Source organism: Linepithema humile, chromosome 2 (assembly GCF_040581485.1).
Source record: "Linepithema humile isolate Giens D197 chromosome 2, Lhum_UNIL_v1.0, whole genome shotgun sequence".
Lineage (NCBI taxonomy): Eukaryota > Metazoa > Arthropoda > Insecta > Hymenoptera > Formicidae > Linepithema > Linepithema humile.
This window is the reverse complement of record NC_090129.1, coordinates 17,573,982-17,597,858: the sequence shown is the minus strand read 5'-3', so window position 1 is coordinate 17,597,858 and position 23,877 is coordinate 17,573,982. Positions and strand designations below refer to the sequence as shown.

Here is a 23,877-nt window from a genome sequence, read left to right as displayed (position 1 = left end):
ACTTTTAGCCGAATCACCGGCTCGTTTGTGATGATGCTCTCTTTCTCTGTTTTTATCATGCCTCTCTTTGTTTCTTCTTTATTGCAGACTGCATTGGGGGCTCCTCTCGTTTAGAGGCACAAACGAGAATGCAGTGGGCGCGCGCGTGTATGTGTGTAGTGGATCTGTGCATTCGCACAGTCACACGCAGCTTCCGGGCACGAAGCGCAAAAAGTTGTTGAAAAATCGAGGTGCCCTCCACTCGTGCATTGTTTGCGATTCTTTCACACGTAGCCGTCTCATGAAGCGAGTGCGCGATATTTTTCAAGTAAAAAATATCAGGCAACGCTCATTTTTCGACAGAAAAGAGTCTGCATAAATGTGACCATCGCAATTGTCGCGTATTGTGAAAAATGTTAACAAAATATAAGCTTCGAATCAGCTTTGTATCGTCATTTTTGCAAACTCCGACGTATACGTTCTACGTTTCGGTTGCGATATTAAATCTCAAATTCATTTTGCAAGTTAACACGCGAAGTTATTAAAAGTAATCTGTCAACAGTTTCATTATTGCTTTTAGTAAAAAGGGTTACCGATGAATCACGATTTACATGCCCGACTGAAGCGAGCGCGACATTGCCGGGTCCGCGCACACAATCCACGAAGGAGAGGGGAAAAAAAAAAAGAGAAATAGTGGTGCAAGGTGTCAGCCTCGCTTTACAGCCCCGCGCAACGACGTGCGAGAACAAAAAGAATCCCAAACACGACGGCGGCGGTCCCTCTGGTCGCTTCAAGAGGCCAGTTTCTCGCCGAACGCAGCCGAAATGCGGAAGCCGGCCTCACAAACGAGTGTCATTTAACAATCCAGTCGGTGGGCTAAACCGAAGGCCCGATTTTTCCGGATCTCATTAGCCGCGCGACTGCACGCGCGCCGCTATTATAATCCCTCGTCGGCCGAGCAACCGACGTTGACTGCACTAATTGCGTTTGAAGTGCAAAAAAAAAAAAAAAAGCACGCGAAAGCGAGATCGCGAGCGAACAGAGAGAGGGTGGCGGAGGACGGACAAATAAATCAGGGTAGAAAAAAAAAAAAAAACGGACGACGCGCACGTTTTTAAGCGCGACCGGCGACGCGCTCAAAGCTGATTGGCGAAAATTCGCACTCCATTATCACGCTCGTAAATTAGTTGTTATTACGAATGCCCGGCGGCGCGTCATCTCTCTCGCGTGCGAGGAGATTGAATTTGTAATCCTTTATGCCGCGCGCCGGCTTCATTAAAATTGTTTCGTGCGTAATTTGCGCGATCCGACGCGCTCGCGATGCGCGCGCGTTTTTGTTTTTTCTTCCCTTTTTTCCCCCGGCGTCATTATCGCTGATTTTCCGCGAACGCGCTGGGACGGACTCGATCGATCGGCTGAAATGACGATTACGCTGTGTGTACAACCGAAAGTACATTCGCGCGCGAATATAATGTAATGAGTCGCTGTAATATTGCGCCAATCCCAATAGCTCTCGCTTATTCTCGAAACACGCGAAAGGAATATTATTGAAAACGAGCAGGAGAGAATTAACCACGCTCGCGCTGAGCGTGACAATTTCTTGATTGTATTTTACATTGTCATTTATACTCCTTTTACGCGCGATGACTACATAAACTGCGAATCGCGAGTTGAAGTTCTGGATTTTGCGTTACAAAATAAAAACCGACGACGAGAAAATCGAGAGTTACGAATCTATAGACAAAATTGAGTTAAAAATCGACAGTTAAGAATTGGCGCACGTAATTGATTGCTGCGAAATGAATTTTGAAAATTTGACCATTTGCAAAGTTAGATTCGAAATTATACAAGAGACTTCCTTTCTCGCGTCATCTTTCTCTTGCGCCGCAATATTTTTATATTCAATGTTGCAGTTTTCAGCGGATAACTATTGCTCTATGTCCGAAACGTAAATTCCAGGGCGCGAGCTGTGTATTGCAGCGCACGTGCAATGTAATAAATCACACGATACATAATGCTCGAATGTTTGCTTATGCGCAAGCTTGGCATAATAGGTGGGTTAATAATTTCGCGACCCGAAGTTGGCACAAGCTCGCGCAGCAATTAATTGTTCGTTCTGGACATATATATATACATATATACATATACATGTGTATACGACAGTCGACTTTTCCATGGGATTGAACGAAAAACTGCCGTTTTCCCTCAATGTTATCGACCTATTCGTGGATTGTCAATGACTCGCGTGTAATTAAAGCTTTTGCGGAAAATTCGCGAGGAATAATCCGATTTTGACACAAAGCACGCTTCTATATGTATTTGCGTAATTCTTGCGCAATACATGCAAATGCATACGAGTTGAAAACAATCGTAAATGGAGAAACAGAAGCGAGTAATAAAATGCAACAGTTGTGGAAATGAAGCGTGAGCATAAGAATAAATGATAAAAGCAAATTAAGAGAAGTGAAGATGATAAACAAGCGCAGAAAAGGAAGTGAAATAATGATATCCAATGAGAGATTAGAGAATTACGATTAGAAAAAGAGAAGAAAGGGGAAGGAAAAGGGAGAAGTAAAAATAGCGCGGAATACCGAAGAAAGATGATGCATAGCGTATCCTGTTTTTTCATATGTTTCCGTACAAACACGTAGTAACGTTTTGGAACGAAAAAATGGTAACAACTTCGGGCTTAGTTTCTTAACTGTTTCGGGCAAGTAATACTATCAATAACCCCAACTTGTTTGTTACTAGAAAAACTGTTCGTTACTTGACTCAATTTTTTACTAATAAATAATTAACGAAAAGGGTAAATTTTAACAAGATTGATTGGACAATTTATTAATAAATTGTCTGAAAATTGTTTAAATTATACTCTTTGCATGCATTAAACAGAAGCACCTTGCTTAAAAATATAATGTAAATTACATTCTCTTTAAATATAAGCACTTTCTTCAAATGTAAGCATGTTTCCTGTCTCTTATATGAGGGTTGTAAACAAAGTCCAGCCATAATTTAAAACCACAAAATAGAGCGATAAAAGATGCTGAAATCATCATTGAGAGAAACAATTTTAGAAATATCATTTCCGGATGTAATTCTACGATTGAAGACTTGCGGTCCAACGAATCCGTTATCCGCATCATCGCAATAATCGACCAGTGCTCGTCATTCTCATAATAAAAATAAAATTCTTGTACAAAAACAATAAACGATACATTTAGATAATGGAAGTATAAGAGATAAATAATTTAATACTTGATTCAAGAACATTTCTAACATTTAATATGTATATAACATGCGAAAAGATAATATTATATTTTGTATCCAAAACGTCTGTAATAAATAATTTCTCATTCGTTTATAAATCAAGATAATAACGATGATAATCAAGTCTTCATTAGTCTTTTTTAATGATTCCTGCTTCATAAATAATTAGAACATTTTCTAGCCTGAAAACTGGAAAATAATTATACTTATAAATTTTCTAGAAGCATGCGATTTCTTTTCATGCTCTCTCATGCGCCGAAAATTTACTCGAGTTACCGTTCCAGGTTTGAGTGAGATGCGAAGTCATCGAAGGTAACGATTTCAGGGGAATATCATTTCCGGAAGTGAGCCCTACGATCGGAGTCCTGCCATACAACGAGCCCGTTATCCACGTCATCGGCCATAATCGGCCGTTGCCCGATAAATATATTACGCTCGCCCATCTCGCAATAAAGATAACATTTTCGTGCTCACTATCGGCGGCAGCGTGGCTCTCCGTTTCGGCGCGGAGTGAGTCGGCTCCTTAAGATTTTTATAGCGGCAGCTCCTTGCGGGTCCAAGTCGTTAACCCGCTCACGAATTCCCCGCTTCTCTTTTTTATCGCCGTTTATTATACGCCGAGAGAGCGCCGCAAGAGCGAGCTGACCCGCCCGCTCGCTGTCCGCTCGCTCTTGCAAAAGATCGCGGATGCGAGCGAAGCGACGCGATAACTTCCGCGCGCGACGTTTATTACGCGACCGCAACCGAGCACCATCTCTAAAGGCTGTATCATGCAGCGCATCAGATCTTGGAAGCACTTGTTAAACGTTATACTTGTTAAACGAAAGAGTAATTCCTACATTTTTAGCCTCTTCCTGTGTATTTCGAGAAAAAAATGTGTAACGACAAGTGCACATCGACCGTTGAGTAATTTTATCACAAATATAAAATAATTATTTTTAATTTAGAGTTGAAAAGAACTTCTTTGGATCTTAATTCATTTTTGTTTATCGCTTTGCATGTTAAAGACAAACTTTGATCCAGACAGAAAAGACTATAGAATTCCGACGTTGGCGATAATATTTATAAACACAATTAAATACATAAATAATTTCAAATGTATGTGAACGAACATATTCATAAATCTTGAAATAAATTGTATTCTCTACGAACGATTTAAAATATACTGCGGCTGATATCCTCTAAATCCACCATTACGCTCGCAATACAATTTGCATCAGCAGCGAACGGTCTTAACGAGCCTTACGCGAGCTCTTAAGGCGACTTAATTGCACGGAAATATCGACCAGGCATAATGAAGAGGCCCACAATGCGACGAGAGGGCGGAGTGGGAGGGAAACACATCGTGAAATTCGCGCAGCCAATTCGCCCGACAGCCATCACATTACAATTGATTGTTTAGAGCGCGAATCGCCGCACATTATTACTTCGGGGACAATGTGGCCCGCCTTTAATTGGCGTGATGAAGACGTCCCCATGCATATGCACGCGGAAGCCACGAATTTGCCGAGCGTGCATAAAGAACGGACGCGCGCGGTGTGAATTCGCATTACGCCTCGCCGAACAATGCGCCGGCTCCTAATTAAGGATCCGCCCGGTCGTGTCACCCGGTCTTAAAAATTCGGTTAAAATGAGCCGGCCGTTATCTCGCTCGACCGGTTTTAATCGACGCGACAACGACATTTCCGGACCGAAATGTGTGTTCAATTTCAAACCGTTCTCGCTTCAAGGAAATGGAATGTCCAAAATATGGAGAAATATGTGCGCATATAAGCAATCTCTTCCTGCAAAATAATTGATACATTTCTTTTTATGACTACACTCTTTCACTCGGAATTTTGTACACTCGTCACAAAAACGCGACACTCGTAGTGATAAATAATTTTGATTTAAATATTGGGATACTTTCGGCATCAGAAGAATATATTTCGCGATATTTAAAATATCATGTCGTCATCTTTCGATACAATTATTAAACTAATTTCCTTCGATCGACTGATTCGTTAATGATTCCTTGCAGAAATAAACGACATAAAGTTCACATATAATTTCTCATTCTACGTTCGCCCGGTGAGAGAAATGCAAGTGTTCGATAAACAGAGTCGCCCTAATTTACTTTCGTCTCGAGAAAGAGCAACGCGTCTCTCGGCGAAAGAGTTGCGAGCGTGTCTAACCGCGCCGCGAGTTATTCTTCTCGGGAACAATATATCCGGTTTTAATTGCGCCGGCTCCGACAACCTCTCGTTCGCTGCCGGCAGCCAGGAATCCGCGCGCAATGCGCCGTCGTTGTTCCAGCGTGCTGCGAACTCTCGTTCGCTCGACATCCGCCCGCGTATGTTTCGAGTTCGCGAGGCGCGATAAAACAGCCTTGTTGATAAAGATAATAAAGATAAATGCAATTTAACTTTGAAAAAGACCAGTTGAATCTTGATAACAGATAATAACTTCATCCATTAATAATTTTTTTTAGAGAATAATAAAGCCAATTTAAAGTCTATAAAAAAAAAAGTTTCTCAATTTATTCCACATTTGTCTTATTTCTTCGTTACTCTATAAAAATAAAGTGAAATGTGTAAAAATGTATGTTGTATGTTAAAAATATATTGTATGTTCGAAGTACCGAGTGAGCTTCTGTCTCTTTTATTTATCATTTTCATGTTTATTATATCTTTTTACATTCGTCAGATAAAAAAGCAAATAAATGGAATTTATACGGGATTGATACGCGCACACGTATGCTTGACAACACATTTTGATTTTTCATATAATATTTCGAGTTATTACCGTGAATGTGTTGCGGATAGTAATACTCTTTGCGGAAAACTTTTAATGAAACGCTGCCGCTTGTGTTTTGATAACGAGCACGATAGCAAACTTTGTTAATGTATTTTGATAACGGACGTAATAGCGTGTGCGCGCTAGTCTCTCTTGTGCACGAACGCAATGAGTAGGACGCATCGCGATTACGACTGTCCTGATTACAAATGTGGGTATCCTCGCGAATACAAATTACTTAACAAAAAACAACTATACTAGTCGTAAGGTCAGAATGTACTTTTGCGCCACGGAAGCTGAAGCGTAAATCAGTTAATTTCGGAAAATGCTCCACCAAAAATGTTAACATTTTATTACGGTTTTTTTTTCCCCCTTTTACGACGCACTCTGCACGAGTTGACCGACGGCCGACTTTGAAAAAGAGGATCGACGCATAACGGTGGCGGTTGGAAAACAATTACCTACATCGTGCATTTAACGTTTCAGCCTGACGTAGCACGTAGGCTTTAATAAACTTCATAAATCAAGTAGCAACGCGGTAGTTTCTTTGGCGGCCTCCTTGCAACAATGCACAGCCGTCCGGATACCGCGCGCGCGCGCGATGGTAATTACCAGAAAAAAAGTAACCAACTCTCGACAGCGGAGAAAGCGGAGTTTCGCGTGAAACTCCGCAGGATAATCTTTCACGTTGCGGCCGGCGGAAGTGCATAATTTGGGCTGTTCGCGGATTATGCAAACGAGCTACCGAAATGCAAGGCCACGGAAAATAGGTATGCATCGAAATGCTGACGACAAATGCGTGAATCATTTGTATTATGATCATTCACTGGGCGGCGAATGAAATAAAGTTCATCTTCGACGAATATTTTTGCAGCTCAGCACAACTCTACATACTTTGAAAAGAGCTGTCTTTTCTCAGGAAAAAATGAAAAGTGTTATAAGAGCATTCGATTTATGTACCGCGCGTCAAATGTTTCGGCAAACGTTTGAAGTTATCATTGCTTTTCGCGCTAAATCGTTTATCGCGACGCGTCTAATGAAGCGAATCAATTTCACGGTGCAAGAAGTCAAACCGCTTGTTATTCTTGTCAATAAGCATTACTTAATAACGGCTGTCTTGCGCCTTTCGATTCTACATAGTTTCCTCGCGCATCGGCAGCGCACACATACATACGCGGCGTGTGTTTATACACACAACTGCAATAAGACCGCAATCGTTATTACGCTGCAGTTATCGGAAGAATCTCGTCGTCTCTATATTACCGCCGATGGCGCAAATGAGACGCCGAGCCAATTCTGCCGCGATCGGGCGATATTACTGCAAAATGATAGAGTTCAATAAAACGTGGTGGAAACACCTTTCGCGGACTTATCTCCCTGTCTAATGGCGCGATCGCGAACAGACGATACACGCTCAAATAATCTGCCGTAGATCCGAGCTTATCCGCCTCGCTTATAATATTAAATCGTCCTACAATGTTACGTAATATTAAAGTATCTTTCTATCAATCTCACTGCAAAATATTGCACAGCAGCATTGTTTTTAAAACCAGCGTTGTTTTTCGCAGAAATTTCCTTAACGATATTTTGTACTATTAAAGTTCCTACGAAGTGACATTCAAGTGTGATAAGTAATTTCAGATGGCTCAGATAGATACGTCAGGCAAGGCGCAGTTTGATTAATACATAAATTAAATATTTGTTCATCGAGGTTGTAATAAAGATTTTACTGCGTAAAACACAATGATGGCGCATAATTGGAAAATCCGAAGTCACTTATTACATTTACATAGCCGCAACGACATTCCTCTGTTTGTAACATTCATTATTTAATAGAATTATTTTCAAACCACGAATCAACCGCATAAAGAACATTCCAAACAATGTTAAATAATTGTAAATATAACACGGAACGTGTCCGTAAACTGGGTTAATAATACCGAGTGACTCTGCAATTATATGTTTGCATATCACAAATGAAGAAAAAATGTGCTCATGATTGAGGACGCTGTAGGGTTAATGTAACCCGCGCGACTACCCGGCGCTTAATCTGATTCCGAGTCGCAGTTGCGGCAGCGATCGCGCGCCCCATGTTTTACACATTTTGAAGTCAGATACGGCCTGGCCGATAAGCGTTATTCATTGGGTCACACTCTAACGTGTGTGCTCGCACTAACTCTCGCTATTTGCGCCTACCACGCGCCTACCTCATCGAATGTTTGCTCCGATCTACGGCTTCATAGCGCTTCGCGCGTTTAATGTGCCGTAAAGCGGGGTTACTTTGTAACTATGTTGTTACCGCGGAACAATTTGGCCCGAAAGACTAGCGAACGGTTTAAGCTCGATATTAAATACAACAGCGCGCGTTTGGAATGCCAGATATATATAGCTGATGCCAAACACGGTTAATGTTAAGCTTGGTTAATCCTAAATTTAGCTAGTGCCAAATTTAGCCTACGGTACGTTTAGCTAAATATAACTCGTTACAAACATAATTAATACCTAATTGTGTCTATTCAATTTGTTTAAAGTGCAATATTTAGGTAGTACGGATATTTACTCTCGTAACACGTTGAATGCACATTTACTTTTGTACAAAAAATTGATATCAAAATCATCTTTTTTATTTTGCCGAATAATATCAAATTGCAATTTTTAATGATGAATGTTCTTGCTAATTACTTTTACCAAAAAATTCATTATTCGCTAAATTCATAACGCTAAGAAAAATTATCGCAAAATAATCATAAATTCTAAAGGAACGAAAATGTAGACATTCAAAAAGCCAGCATGATTAATTAACTGCAAAATTTAATGTGATAAATAATGAATAAAAATGTATGCATTCTTGTTGCAAAAAGCGTCACATAATTATACGATCGGAAAATTAATGGCTCTCATTGCATATTGAATACTTTCCACGCTGTTGCGATTTTCCGAACATTTTTCTCTTGTTTGACGAGCGGCGTAATCTTCGCTTTGTCCGTCACGAAGTTTAGCCTTCGGCGGGATCGGGATGTTCTGATACATCGAAGCGGGGGCAGTATCGTGTAATACGCCACCATACTTTAGCGAGGTGCTTTACACTCGCTCGAGCAAGCAACAGAGTTTACAAAGCGGTTTAAAGTTGCGTAACGGTGAAGAAACTCCGGTTTAATTTGGCGCGCATTAATGCGCCCACGGGAACTTTGCCGGGAACTTCCGTCGCAGCTAGGCCACCCTTTTCTTCATGTTTCTTTCAATCAATCAGATGGGACAGATGGAGAGGAGAAAGTCCTCGAGCAAGATGCAAAACGATTGTAAGAGAATTTATTTTTTTGACTGTGCACAATTTTTATCAATATTTTTAAACATCGCAATGTCAAAAGTTAGACAATTTTCTCGTCGAAAAGTGCAATATTAATTTTGCGAAGATTTATCTTGTTAAATTGTCGAGACTTTTGTAAAATAAGTACAAAAATTAGGCTATTAGAAAATTTCCTACCGAACAACTTGTTCAAGTCACTTTTTCAAAACGCTAAAAAACTTCCCTTTCGTTTATATTTTTGATATCACTCGTATTATTTTTAGTCTCCCGGCCGGTATGAATTCAAGAGACGATATCAATGTACTTGCAGTATTCGTTTTATAATATATACTGCAATAGGTTAATATCTGTCGCGGTATCTAGTCGCGTTGGGAAATCGATTCGGGTAGAGACAATTCAAGTTCACCGACGGCGACGATGATATCACGAAACGATTCTCGGATTTCAATCGGAGTTCGCGTCGTGGACGAACGCGCAGCCGAACGTCGAGGGAATGTCGGAGAGAGCACGTACACGGCGCGGCGCTTACACGCGGATTTAGCCCCCGAAAAGCTTCCCGGCGAACCGTACACGAATATGAACAAACCGACGCGCCTCGCCGAGGGAAACCCGGGGTCGGCGGTTACCCTCAGAGATAAGAGAAAAGGATAAGCAAAGAGGGGTTGGTTTTAGCTTCTCTTCCTCCCGACGCTTCGAGGGGTGAGCTGACTTAACAAAAAGGTCTCGAGCGGCGCTCGTATGAATGTTAACGAGAACGCGATCGGGGAAAAAAGAAGCGACGGCAAGATGAAAAGGGAAAATGAAACGAATGGGGGATGATTTCGGACGTGAACACCCGGATAAATCGGGTCAAGAGTGCGAAAGCGAAGCGAAGCGAACACAGTGCTAAGGGTGCGGATGGAGTGACTGGTGGAAAAAGAAGCGGAAGGGGTGGTGGTGAAGAGTGGTTTCCAGGGAACTGAAGGAAAACCCTTAGAAGGAAGGTGGAGCATTACGAGAAACAATGGCGAACGATCGGCCGGAGATCGTTTTATTATCGCGACTCGCCCCGCGTCTTAATAAAGCCGGACCACGTTTTTCTCGCTTTTTAGTGAAAGCTGCCCGACCATCCCACGCCCTCCCTTCTTCTCTCTCTAAACTTCTCCTCTCTAAACTCTCCATTATCCTCCTTTTATCGCCTGCGTTTCGATTCACCATGGAAACGGCTAACACAAGCCCAATAGTGGAGCCGAATGTAATCTATTAAATAGATAACGCCACCTCCATTTCTTCCGTCGGACTTCGTTCTCTCATCCCGCGCTCTTCGGTAATTTCCACACGATGCGCTTAGGAGAATGCGATGAACGCAATTTAAGAAAGAGACGAAAAGTGTTTTGTGTACAATTAAATCCTACAAAAACACGGAAATTGTTATTCAGACAACGAAATATTTCATTTTGTGCAAGATGTGAACATTTTTTCCTGAACTGTAAATACTGAGAAACATTTTACAACAAAGCTAAATTTCAATTATTTAAACAAATAGAAATATATAAAACATACATATATTTAATTATATTCGTGTGAATGCAGAATTTAATGTTGTTTCAATACCTCAATTTAAGCACTTAACATAAACTAGAAGAGATGGAAATGTCACCGAAGAATGGAAAGGACTGAAGGCGGTGTCAGTGACTTATTTCAGAGTTATTTTTCACGGAGCATTGAAAAATTGCCGTCACTTGGAAATCGAAAATCGATTACACCGGCTGATTCGAGACGCGCGGGGGCGAAACTGATGGCGTTTCTAGTCGACCTGCTTGCCGACTCTTCAAGACGAGTGAGGGATGGATCTTCGCATCTCGACAAGAGATTGACGACTGATAGAGTCGTGCATAAATCGCAGCCGTGAATCGACGACGGCGGAACAAATTAATCCGCGCAAGCAAAGATTTTTCGCGAGTTAAAGAGAGGATCCGTGCCCGTTTGCGATTAGAGAATGATGGACTCTCGTTTGATCTTGGCGCTGTTTGGCGAGTGATTTAATATGTGCTGGTAACTCCGGCTCGCAAAGTGCATGTGGAATAAGCGCGAGATATCGTTCGCTAAGAGAAACACGAAAAGAAAACGGTGCTTTGTGTGCACTGCATATCCTATTCGTTCAATCTCTGCCCTACAGAAGAATATAATATACATTTTATTTAAACAGGAAATTTATGAAAAACGTAAATAAGGAGAAACAGCGACAAACATAAATGGTGCAGAAAAAAATTAATTTCAAAATTGTACAGGTGGATTCATATATTCGACGTAAATAAAACTTGACAAAAATGTTGTATGATTCAAATGTGTGACATTTGATACAAACGATGTAACACAAATGCGAACTATTTTGACGTGATGGCTATAAAAATTACTATAATCATTTAGAAAAGTTTCTCAATCATGTATGTAGACTTTACACAGTATTCAGCTTATAGAACCGAACTTTTAAACATTCGACGAATTACGTCACTCTCTTTACATATCGAATTTCTTCCAGCATTATGACGTAGTATGACGTACTATTATTATCTTATACTCCGCGTTTGCTTTGATCAGAGAACATATCGATATATGCATTTAGAGCACCAGGAAATGATTAAAGTATCTGGAACAATAGCAATCTGCGAGACAATTGCGCAAATCATTTAATTCACTTATTTAGCGATACAATAATAGCACAATGAGAGGCACTTAAGCACGATAGCTTCAATTAATTAATAATAATACACGAATTTTCAAATTTTTCGATACATACACGTGTTTTTGACGTTATCATTAATGACAAAAAATGCAACCTATTTACTGAATATTTATTTTATCACGATATTATTTGATGTAAAAAAAGCAACGTAAAATAAAATTTACATTTTAAAATCATGTAAATGAGTTCGAAAGTCGCGACAAAAATTCTACGAGTGGTACATGTAAATGTACGAAGGTGAGAAAGAAACTGGGGCGGCAATATACACACTTATACGAGGAACGCCGGATTTTCAATTACACTCAGAACCGTTAGCGTCGCGATGCGAATAGGAAACAAGCAAGAATTTCGCATCAGTATCGGCAGCCATTTTTGGGGAAACCTCTCGGAACTAGGTCACGTACGTCGGAAGTGCACGTCATGTGAATTACAAGTCCTCGCACCGTTCGCCGCCGATGGAATTCACGCAAAGAGAAGCAAAAGGGCAGCCCGTCCTATTGAAGATTTGCTATAAATCAGAAATAGCGATGCTCAGGCGAATTATTTATTCATGCTATAAGTGTTATATACCTGAGTCTTTCCGCGCAAATTATATTTTTGATTAAAATACTAATAAAAACTTGTGTTTCAACATATCGATTTATTGTATATATTATATTTCTGTGTAACATACAAAGATTAGAAACGGCAAAAATGTAAGCAATACAAAATTCCATAAGGTTTTTAAACGCAATCTTATAAATAAATGGAAGATATTTAATAACGTTGAAATCAATTTATGAAAATCTTACATGCAATTTCAATTCTTATTATTCTTCCAGCTAGTTAAAGTATCGAAGATACACAAAGTATGAAGTGTGTAGAAGATTCGTGAAGTTGTAGATCGATGCCTTGTCTTCATATGAGAAGAAAATAGCTAATTTAGCACGTGAATACTGATCGTCCACTATTTCTGAGCACATAAAGTTATATATCGATACCTTCTGGAAGACACTCGTACTTGGTTCGGTTCGCTTGAAAATTGAAACCGGGATTGGTTCGAGAGCCATCACTAGCGGCGAAGTAGTCGCGCGGCGCGAAAAAGATCACGACAATCTCTTATTTTCCGCGCGACCGATCCATTCGGCGCGAATTGGAAAACGCGAGCGGCAAGAGAACGAAGTTCTCGCCCGAGGGAGGACGCGGGGTTCCGTTTGGCCGCGTTCCACCGATTTGGAAGGCGCTTTCCATAGGAAGAAACCGACGCGTGTCGCATGAATACGATCATCATTGATACTGAAAGATTTACAAGAAATGTCTATGATAATTTTAATTTCAAGTAATAAATTTTAAAAGCATATTTGACGTAGATATAGATTATATGTATATAGATTTGCTACGTAGTACATACACATGTAATTATGCATAAATTAAGTTTAAAAATCTCCATAATTAGACGTATCAGGCTTTATAATTTTTGAAGCACTTATTTCCGCATTATATTATTTAAAAATGTAAATCAAATCTTAATTACGGTCTCTTTTAATTTTATCAAAACATCGGTCTGTTCTGAAATATCTTTTAAACGTGAACCGATGCAAGCGTAAAATATATATCAACGTTCTTTGCTTCAGTCAAATGAATCGATATAATTACGTACCGATCAATGTGCAAAGGAAACCACAAAGGAAAGACTATTCTTGTATTAATGCGACAAAAATGTATTGTATTATCCATTACAAGATAATATAATTAATAAAAGTAGCAAAGTCTATAATTTATTAAGTTATCGAGAAAAGCATCGTAAAGTAGACGTTGATCGATATAGATAGTATTATTGTATGTTAATTAAGAAAGCACACAGAATCACTTATTTGCTTATCCAGAAATATCTTTGTCATCTTGATTAATTGGAAACCGAACTATTCATCGAACAACAAAAGCATTATTCATACTTTTACGTTTTGAGCACACTTTCATAAATAAATAAGAAATACTTAATAATCTTGCAATTGTTAATCATAATTTAATCTCGCACGAAATTTTCTAATTAATATGTCACAAAAATACGATATAATCTGGAAAACGAAGAAAGAGTGTACAGAGACAAGCTCAGGCATTAACACGCTTATCATGAATATTCAATGAAAGAGAAAAGTAGTCCTAGCTATTATCAATGCAAAACAGTGTACAAAAATATAAATGCACAATTATTGCAATAACGTAGTTAAAAGTACAAGATGAAAATAGTCTCTTGGCGTTTTGGTATTTCGCGGATTATCGTGACGTGAGGTCGAAGCACTCTATCGATTGCTCTTATCCTCGATGTTATTTAACATCGTACTCGCCATGTCGCTGACCGAATCATCGTGGCAGGCGTGTCGTCCGACCGTCCTTCCAGCCGTCTAAATTTAGACGAGCAACGTCGCGTAGCACGCGCTCAATCGCGTAAAACTCATTGAACTCGGTGGGGACAGCGCGAGAGAGGGTTAAAGCGCAGAGGGTGAAGACGACAGGAGGAAGAGAGGGTGAGGCGCGGCCCACGCTCGCACGTAGGTGGGAATCAGATTAGTCACGTAGCGGCGGTTACGAACAAGGAATAACGCGAAAGGGCGATCGCCGCTGTTTGTACACATTGGTTTCAGAAACGTACAGCAAATCCACAAAACAACGAGAGCGGACAAATTTTAGTCGAAGAGAGGAAGAAAGGCGCACTTAAATTGCGCGTTGTAAATAAATATGAAAATACGAAACATAAAAAAAAAGTAAAAAAATAAAAAGGTAGAAATAAATACAATACGATAAAGAAAAATAGAAAAACAAAAGCGAGGAAAGGAAAGAATAAAATAGAAACAAATGGAAAAAAAGCGAAGAAATAAAATCTTGAGAATAAAAGGAAAGAAAATGGCGGACTAAATAATAGCACGTATTGGAAGAAGAGATGGAAGAAAAAGAAAACGAGATATAGAGAGATAAAGAAAAATAGAGAAGGGGTGGCAAAATTGAGGTTCGAAAAAGCAAGAAGAGGAAAGAAATGGAAGCAGAGGTAGAGAAAATCGCGCGACCGTCGTAGTTGGAAAAAGGAAGGAGAAAACGACGCGAGACGTAAGAAGGAGACGACGGTGGATAACGCCGGCGGAGGAAAATGCGAGGTGAAGAAGCGGGCAGGCGAGGTAATGCGCAGTAAATTGGAGCCGCCGCGTGTCGCCGATGTACCACAAATCTTCGGCAGCGAGGTCCGCCACAAGCTACGATCCTCTCTCGGTTAGGTGAACGAAAGCGAGGCGGACGAGGAGAAGTCGTCGATTCAGGCGGGAACGTATGTGGGCTGCCCGAGAGTTGTGCGGCCGATCGTTGTGCCGGCACGCCGTTTCGAAGCGACGACCGCTCGAAACGGCCATCGAAACAACAATAGACGCTGGAATTATTTTGCTTATCTCGCGTCGACGCGCCGTGCATTTCGCATTAATGGCACTTGCAGCGGAAGGAAATACGCGCAGCGGCAGACGCTCTCATATTGCAAATTTCTCGTATTGCGATTCTTTGAAGCGATTGAAGTCGAAGTCGCTTGTCACGAAACGGCGAAAATAACGTCGCGCTCGATATTTCATTCATATTTCAATACGCCGGAATTAGGACGGGCGCCGCGGCTCGACGACAGTACGACGAATGTCCTACGCCTGAATGCATGAAACTATTTTTTTTTTTTGTCTGAAGCGGATTGTTGTGTGCATTTATGTGAAACGTAAAACAACTCGACATTATAATTGCAATATTGACAAAACTGACATAAAATCTGTTCAATTATTTTCAGTGCAATAATATTTTCTTCAATGTTTGATTCAACATATATTAGTGTTTCATTCTGAAATTTATTACTAAATCGCGATAAATTTAGATATTTTAATAATAAAATATGCATATATATATCTCTCTCTCTCCAACACATGTTTTAGATACCATATTGAATAGTTGTGCAGAATGTGAATCGATCAGAAATAATAATTTGAGAGCGTTTTATAGGAGTATTTAATTGAAAAAGAAACGATTAGTTAATGCGACGAATAATTGCGATATATAATATTTGTTCGCGATGACTTTCTCGACTCTTGTCGTTTTATTTTTTCTTAAAAGGTCAGTTTTTAATAGTCGTATCTACATTAATATGTTTGAGCGAAACGTTTACCCCTGTAACGAAGTAATTTAAAATAGACTTTGTATTTATATGAAAACCAGCTTCGAATGTATCTCGGCGTATCCTCTAGATTGCTCTCAGTTTTTAGCATATCATCGCGCGGGGCGTTGCCGTGCTATGTGCGCGCGTTTCAAGGTTGCTGGAGAAGCGTGAGAGTTTTTCTTCGAGGAATCTTATCTCGCGGAGAGAAACTCGGACCGCCTCGGGGACGCGGCGCAGCCTGTAATCACGCGCTGTCCACGATGCTTATTATCTCGATATTGTGCCGAGTGTATAATAGGATTACCGATCTATCCGGCGTAAATATTAATTGCTCGGAATACGGCACGGCGACGTAAGTGGCGGCCGTAAATTGCCCTACAGCGCCTCCCCTTTGCCGCGCTTATAAATCCTCGTCGGCAGAGCAGGGAAGAGGAAAAGAGATGAGATCTTCATGGCGTGTGTCCCAGGTGGTCCACAATGCCGGTAAAAGTATAACGTAATCTGACAAACGTTCGCAGCAATTATAGCCGATGGTAAATTGCCAAGTTACACGGGCAATAATTCAGCACCGGGCGCGTCTCGATTAATGCCAGAAACTTGTGAAATTTATCGGTAAAGAATTGTAACGAAAATCGCCCAATCGACCCAATTCAATTAGCGTTTCGCGATTTTCAACAATCTTATCAACAAACGTTAAATAGATGATTGTGGGATCTTAACCGGAAACGAGGAAACATTACTTCTCGCGGATCGAGTTATTCATCTATCGCCATCTATATACCGAACGTTATATATATAAAATTAATGTACTGCGTGATATCTATGAGCGATTAAAATTTAATCGGCGATTCCATCTGATAATCCAATCGGAATCTAACGGTTAGTGTTCCGTCGTAAATTGCAGTGGGATCGTATTGCTTTTATTGTCGATCGGTGTAAGGGCCGGAAATTCCGGCCTTCGTAAAAATGCCGGCGGCGTAAGTAGCGAACGAGTAGCCACGGGTGAACGACGGTCTTTCGGCGCCGCTTCGATGCCAATAGCCGCAACTGCAAATTTTATCGCGCGTTATTCGCGAGGTCAGCCCGATCGAAATCATCCTTTCCGCCGTTAACTAACGTTTTACGACGGCCATTAGAGTAGATTACAAAGTGGCGGCTATTGAGGTTTTATGTAATTTTTCGAAACGCCGGCATATTTATACGCTAAGAGGAATCATTTTCGGCTTTATGACGGGCGGAGCGATACTAAAAAACCAATTGCTGAATAACTGAAATAATACGCGTACATTCGGTTAAAATATAGAGACCGGAATTGGTAAGTGAAAGAGGCTGCTTTTTAACTTTCGAAGAAATTAAATATTCAATATACTTTCTTAATAAGCTCCTTCGTAAAAGATTTAAGTGACAATTTTTTTTATATTCTCCCTAGAGAAGAGATAATAAAACGCAAGAGAGCTGTTCGATAATTAACAATACTGATACATAATTAATTCTTTGTCGCTTCTCCTAATCTCTCAATGACCTTTGCAATATTCGTGAAATTAATGTTTCCGTGCATTATTTAAAAAAAATAATATCGTAAGAAAGAAAATGTTATTGTGTCGCATTCGTCTGATTTGCCGTCGCAATTATTTTTAGAAATGCGCACTCAAGCACGAAAACCTGATTCAACATAAGCGAGCGCTGCCAATTCTCTGCCATCCGACTCGTATATCGCGACTCTGCGATTCCGCACGGAAACGCAGTCGAGAGCGATATCGATTCCAGGACGACCTAAATCTCTATCCACCTTTGGAGGCGCACAAAGCCCCGTCTGAGCCTCGGCGGCACACCGAGCGCACAATGCGAGCGATTTTGATTTATCTATCGTTTGGGTTACTGCGGTTCTTCCGCGCGTGTGTGTGCGTGCATGCGAGCGTACACGTGTGCGTGTCGTGTACATCTATAGCCGAAAAGGGAGTAGCTGGAAGGGATCGGAGGCAGAACACTGGAAACGCAACTGCGGTGATTGCATGGATTGGACGCACCGGGGTGTATGATGATCGCAAAGGAATAGAGAGAGGACGCGCGTCGTCTCCCTGCAACCCTCTCGGGGTCTTCATCTCGTGTTCCCTCTCCCCTGACCCCTGTGTGTCTCATCCTCGACGCCTGCCGAACACGGCGCGGCCTAAAATTGCACCTAGAGATTCCGCCGCTCGTTAATGCCCGCGTGTACTCGCTCGATGCGTCGTCGTATTCTAACGTTATCAAGCGCTAGCCCCTTCCTTTTACCTTTCTTCCCTTTGCTTCCTTATCTTCCTTCGTTTACGTGATGCATCGACTTGATGTGCCGCGCTACTTTGACGTAAATTGCGCTAAATCCATTAGAAGCCATAAGAATATGAAGAACTCTACTTTAAATTGAGCAAGATTTTTCTTACTGTTTTACGTAGACACTAAAAAATATTTTAGTCTCCTTTCCACAAAAGACAGTAAAAATTACGTTTACAGTCTTATGTCATAATTCTGAAATCTCTTACGCTTCTTAGACTTAACATTTAATTCTGCGTCGTTTCGTGACTGTGGACGATGTCGCGAGCACTTAAACATTTTTTGTTCCCGCCGGAAAGCGGTGGATTTATGGGCAGAAAGTAACGTCGGACCGCGCCGGTTGGCCAGTTTTTTCTTCAACTTCCGCGATCAGTTACATGTCGTCGGAGATTGCAGCTGGGCGCGCAATCGAGCTAATATGCGAGCACGGAAATGGTCTCGGGAGAAATTTGTAGGCGCCGCTGTCGGCGCCTGAACGGAATTCTTTCAACGAAATATCCGAGCCCCGAAAAGCCATTCTGGCAATCTTTATCCCGCGCGTGCGTCCCGTGTAAGCAGAGTTAAAAAAATATGTATACGGTAAAAGTTGAAATGCTATTAAGTTCGTATAATTCTAATAATTTATACCATAAATTTGAACGGCAAAAAAATAACAAACTTGAGGAATCACCTTTCAAATCGTTATCAAAACATCAAGGTATTTATTATTTGATACAGGTTTGAGAGATAAATAGCGAGAAAAAATGCAATATTTTCTCACAACTGATATCAAGAAATATAGAGTTTATAGCATGTACCGAGATTTATCAACTGTTCTGTATTGCAATGCAGCGAAACACACGCTGATGCTGGTGGGATCTCCTAAATCAATTAACACGAGAACAGTTTAATTCTACGAGCATGCTACGGTATGTTCCCGGACTTAACATGCCGGCCGAAACCTCCCATCCATCTCGCTAGGTTTTCCAGGGGTTTACAACGGGTAACAACGGTCTTCCGCCTCCTGCACGTCACGACTATTTCCATTTTTGTCTTTAATCCTTTCCAGATGATTTTTATTTACGGTTTAAAGTTTATAGAAAGATATGGAATTTCGAGTGGTGTCATATTTAGATTACATAGGCTGCTTTCCATTTAGCGACACAAGTCGACACAAGTATCGTTCTATTTCTGTTGCTCCATTGAATGCCAAGAAGGATAGCATAATATTTGTGTCGGCTGTGTCACTAAAAGAAAAGCAGCCTGATAAATGCCACTCGAAATAAGACAATGTAAACTTACACTTCCGGCATAAGATTTATTAGAATAAATACATCGTGTCTAAATATTTGTGCTTTAGAACTGTTAATGAAAAATCTGAAATTAACTATATACTAATTTTATTAATTTATTTATTATGCGAGAATTATTGCTAATATTTTACATTTAATCTTTCATATATATATAACGCTTTAAATGCTTTAAATTATCAAGCATAATTCTAAATCTTAATGCAGTTCGAAATATCCTAAACCGGAAGTGCAAAATATTATTAACGATCGGTGGAAATTATTTATATAATTCTAGAAAAAATGTAACGATGCAAAATGTGGTTGTACTCAAAAATAATAAAATTTTCTTCTTTGATACAACAAAAAATTATTCTTCAATTTATCTTAATTTTTCATTTGCAAATAATCCGTCACTTAATTAATGCCTTATTTGCACGTATTATACGTATTACTGATCAGTTTAAAGTAAAGTGTTTTTAAAAAAAAAACGTTGTTTGCGCCATAAATTTTCCAAGACAAAACCAGGCGGCACAATATTGCCGCAGTGGTTACGCTCATCAATGTGACAATTTAAAATGTGCTCGCTGTGAAGTTAAAAAGAAGACGCGGAAGGCGCCGAGATGCAAAACTGGCTTCTGCCTGCAGCGAGTCGCGCCTCCGCGAGTGCGTCACTCGTAAATATCCATGCGCGTTGTAGCCGGCCCCTTAATTGGCGCAAACAGGGGGAGGGGGGAGGGGACGAAGAGCTCTCAGAGGGTTTACCCGCGGTCAGAAACCGCGACCCGAAATCGTAAATACTTCGTACGTACTCACCTAAATTTCGCGCGACGACGGTGCAGCCGTTGGTTAAGAGCCACGCAACCAGCAGCCCGCCAAGGATCGGAGCTCCTTTCCGTCGACCCTTGCGGCACTCCATCGTGAGGTTCCGAGCTCCGACTACGCCTGAAAGCAGAAAAAGAAACGATCACGTGCCGCGCACTGGCTGCTCCCGATGTTCTTGCATTTCGCGTGAATTACGCGCTCACCCCGAAGCGCGTTTCCAAGAACGCGTGCATTTGGTGCACGAAGATCGAACGCCGAACCACATTATTGTTGCAAATTGTACTCTCTACACGACGTTTTTCTTGGTAACGATCGTATGAAAATCGCAATTCTCGCGATTAGTAAAAATAGGTTCAAATCAAGATACACGCAGTGTACATGTCATAAATTGAAATAGAGATTCGGCATTAATGAAAGCTGAAGTAAAAAATGTTTTTCAACGACGATGCGACTAATAATTTTTAGGTTTCTAAAATATTACACTTTTTCGGATCAATTCCTTCGAAGAAAATCCAAAATCAATTCGTTGATTGGTGCGCCGTGTATTATTTTTCTAGACACGATGCGCATGCCTTGTGATTTCTAGATACTCTGTAATTCGACTTGTTTCATCCCGTTGCAACGAGCGCTGTTTTCATTCGATGGCATCGCGTCGTGTTCGCGCGGTCTGCAAATTCCGAAATGCTGACGCCAAAATTGTTTTCCTTTTTCGCCTTCGTTAACCCACATTCACGCAAACGCGCATACACTCCCAACCTTTTCGCTTCGCTCGACGCCGCGGATTAAGCTGATTTATAGTGTTTACTGACGATGCTCGCTCGATTTTTTTTTGCGCGTGCGCACCGTCATAGCTATCGGTTCGTCGACAAAAAAAATCATGAAATTTGCACGAGAAAAGGGAACGAGAGCCGTGTCGGGTCACCGCCGAAACGGGTAGCAGGTGACACGCACGGATTACGCGTGAAATTATGCGTTTTCGCTAACATCGTGAATGTTAAATCTTAAGCGTCGACTTAAAAAAGAAAAACAAAGTTAACGTAAGAAAAGGCATATATAAGTTATTTTATATAGAAAGAGTGAGTGGATAGTATTAAATATCATATTTAAAAATTTTTTTACTCAAACTTACACTTAAGAAAATACTTTAAAGTAAACACTAAGCTTAAAGATATCCTGATATATCGTAATATATATCTACAAAACGCAATCGGTAATTTAAAGCTACTTAGTTCCTTCTTACATATTTTTGCTCTCTTTAACAGAAAGATTTAAATCGACAATTGATATTTAGTTTATGAATTAATGTTTGAACTTTTGAACTACTAATATTTAGTTGAAACTAATATTCATCAGCTAATTAGTAATGTATTCTTTTTTTATTTTAATCTCGAAACATTTATTGACATTTGCTAGATAACGTTGTACAAGATTTTAATCACAAAAAGGGGAAACCGGAAAGAGATTGTGTACTCTGTGCCAGGAGTGTAAAAGAACAAACTTAATGACCTTTCAGTCACATCTTAAATTTCGAAAATTACACAAGCTGCAGTTTTCATCCAATAATTAAGGGGAAAAAACCGTCGAACACGTCGAGATCTTTCAGAACGAAATTCATAGAGGCAGGTACATCGTGAGTCAACGAGCAACCATCTCGATTATGACCGGGGGAGCAAGTTCATCGAGCCGTGACCGCCGTGTGCATCACTCTGCAGATTGCATCGTCCGGATTGCCGTGATGCTTTTCCGCGGCCGCGGAAGAGCAACGACGCGACGCGAGCATCTGGAGCGCTGCCAGTTCGTTTCGAGTGGACTGCGTTAATTTTTCCGACGAGTCTAATTAAGTTCCCCCTCCCTCCCCCCTCCTTTTCACTCTCTTGCCGCGTCTCCCTCTCCCGAATGCCGGCGGCATTCAACGTTTAATGCAACGTGGAAGTCGCGTAGCAACGCGATTATCGCCGAAACATCTGTAAACTCCTGGTAACGACGATAATTGAATGCGTTGACTCTAATGCTCCCTCCCCCCCCCCTCTTCTGCCCCCTTCTTTCTCCACCACCATCCGTTTGTGCAACGAACGAACGAACGCATCCTTACACACGTCCCATGCATTACGCATAATTAATCCGGCGATGCTATCTCGCCTAACCTTGTATCCGCGCGTTCGTCGCGCGAATAGAATCGGCGATGCGCGCGCGATTCTCCTTTCATCAATGTGCTCCCCTCCCCCTTTCCTCCTTCGGCTTTTGCTCGATGCTGCACACGATGTATATGCATGTACCGATGTACTGCACGCTGCGATAATCGCGATAAGCTCAATGACAACGCGATTCCCATCTAGGAGAGGCTGGCGCGACAGGGGGAGGGAGGGAGAGATCATTTATTAAAATTGAAATAGCAGTGGGGGGGGGGGGATAAGAAGAGGATACATGTGAGTGTACGCGCCCGACACAATCGAACGCGAATGGTAATCTGCCGGCGAAGCATATTTTCTTTGCTGCGAATACTATCCCGCCGCGAATTTTTCAGATCGGTAATCGACCGACTACCTTTGCGAGAACTTCCGACGACGCATCTCGCGATGCAACTCCGCAGGTTCTCCGAAGCGCTTTTATCGAACCGATCGCCGCGATCGGTTCTCGAGTTCTAGAAAAAAACAAAAATTGCGTTGAATGCAAGGAAGCTCGCCACGCTTGAAGCCCAAATTGTACACGAAAGAACAATTACAAAGCTGAAGACGAAGCAAATTATTTTCTAGAACAAAATATCTGCTCGATCGATTTGTCTGCACGATAAAAAACGATAATCTGATCATTTTAATAATATAATATTTACGTTAATTTTTATAACTCTAATTTTTACACAACTTTAATTACGTATTATTGGATTTTTGTAATATTAGAAGCTCACGAAAAGTTTGCAACTTTACACACACACACACAATATTGAAAGTTTGAATTGCTTACGGAAACGTTTCTATCATTCGATATTTATCAAGTTGATTTATAATGCATTTGATTCACAGAGACAGATTCAATGATTTATAGCGTGAAAATTATTATTTTTTCGTTACTAGAGTTAACTCTCTCGCAACTGACACGCTCGTAAATTTTCGAGGAGTTTTCTTCTTTCATGACGAAATAAAAGTGATAGGTACAATAAATTATTAAAAAGTAAAACTTGACGACGAATTTTCGACACGTTTCATAATTGTTACAGAATTAACTGAAATTTCAGATTTCTATTTTTCAATTAATATCTTAGTCATTT

At 40.7% G+C, this 23,877-nt stretch overlaps 1 protein-coding gene across 8 annotated transcripts in view; it reads right to left on the bottom strand.

Moving 5' to 3' along the window:
- Window positions 1-23,877, bottom strand: part of LOC105679013 (latrophilin Cirl-like) — a 452,907-nt gene that overhangs the window by 260,188 nt on the left and 168,842 nt on the right. For all 8 annotated transcript variants that reach the window (XM_067350074.1, XM_067350073.1, XM_067350072.1 and 5 more), the window contains exon 2: window positions 20,604-20,732. In XM_067350074.1, coding sequence (XP_067206175.1) covers window positions 20,604-20,706 — 103 coding nt within the window. In that variant the 5' untranslated portion in view covers window positions 20,707-20,732. The remainder of the gene's footprint in view (window positions 1-20,603; window positions 20,733-23,877) is intronic.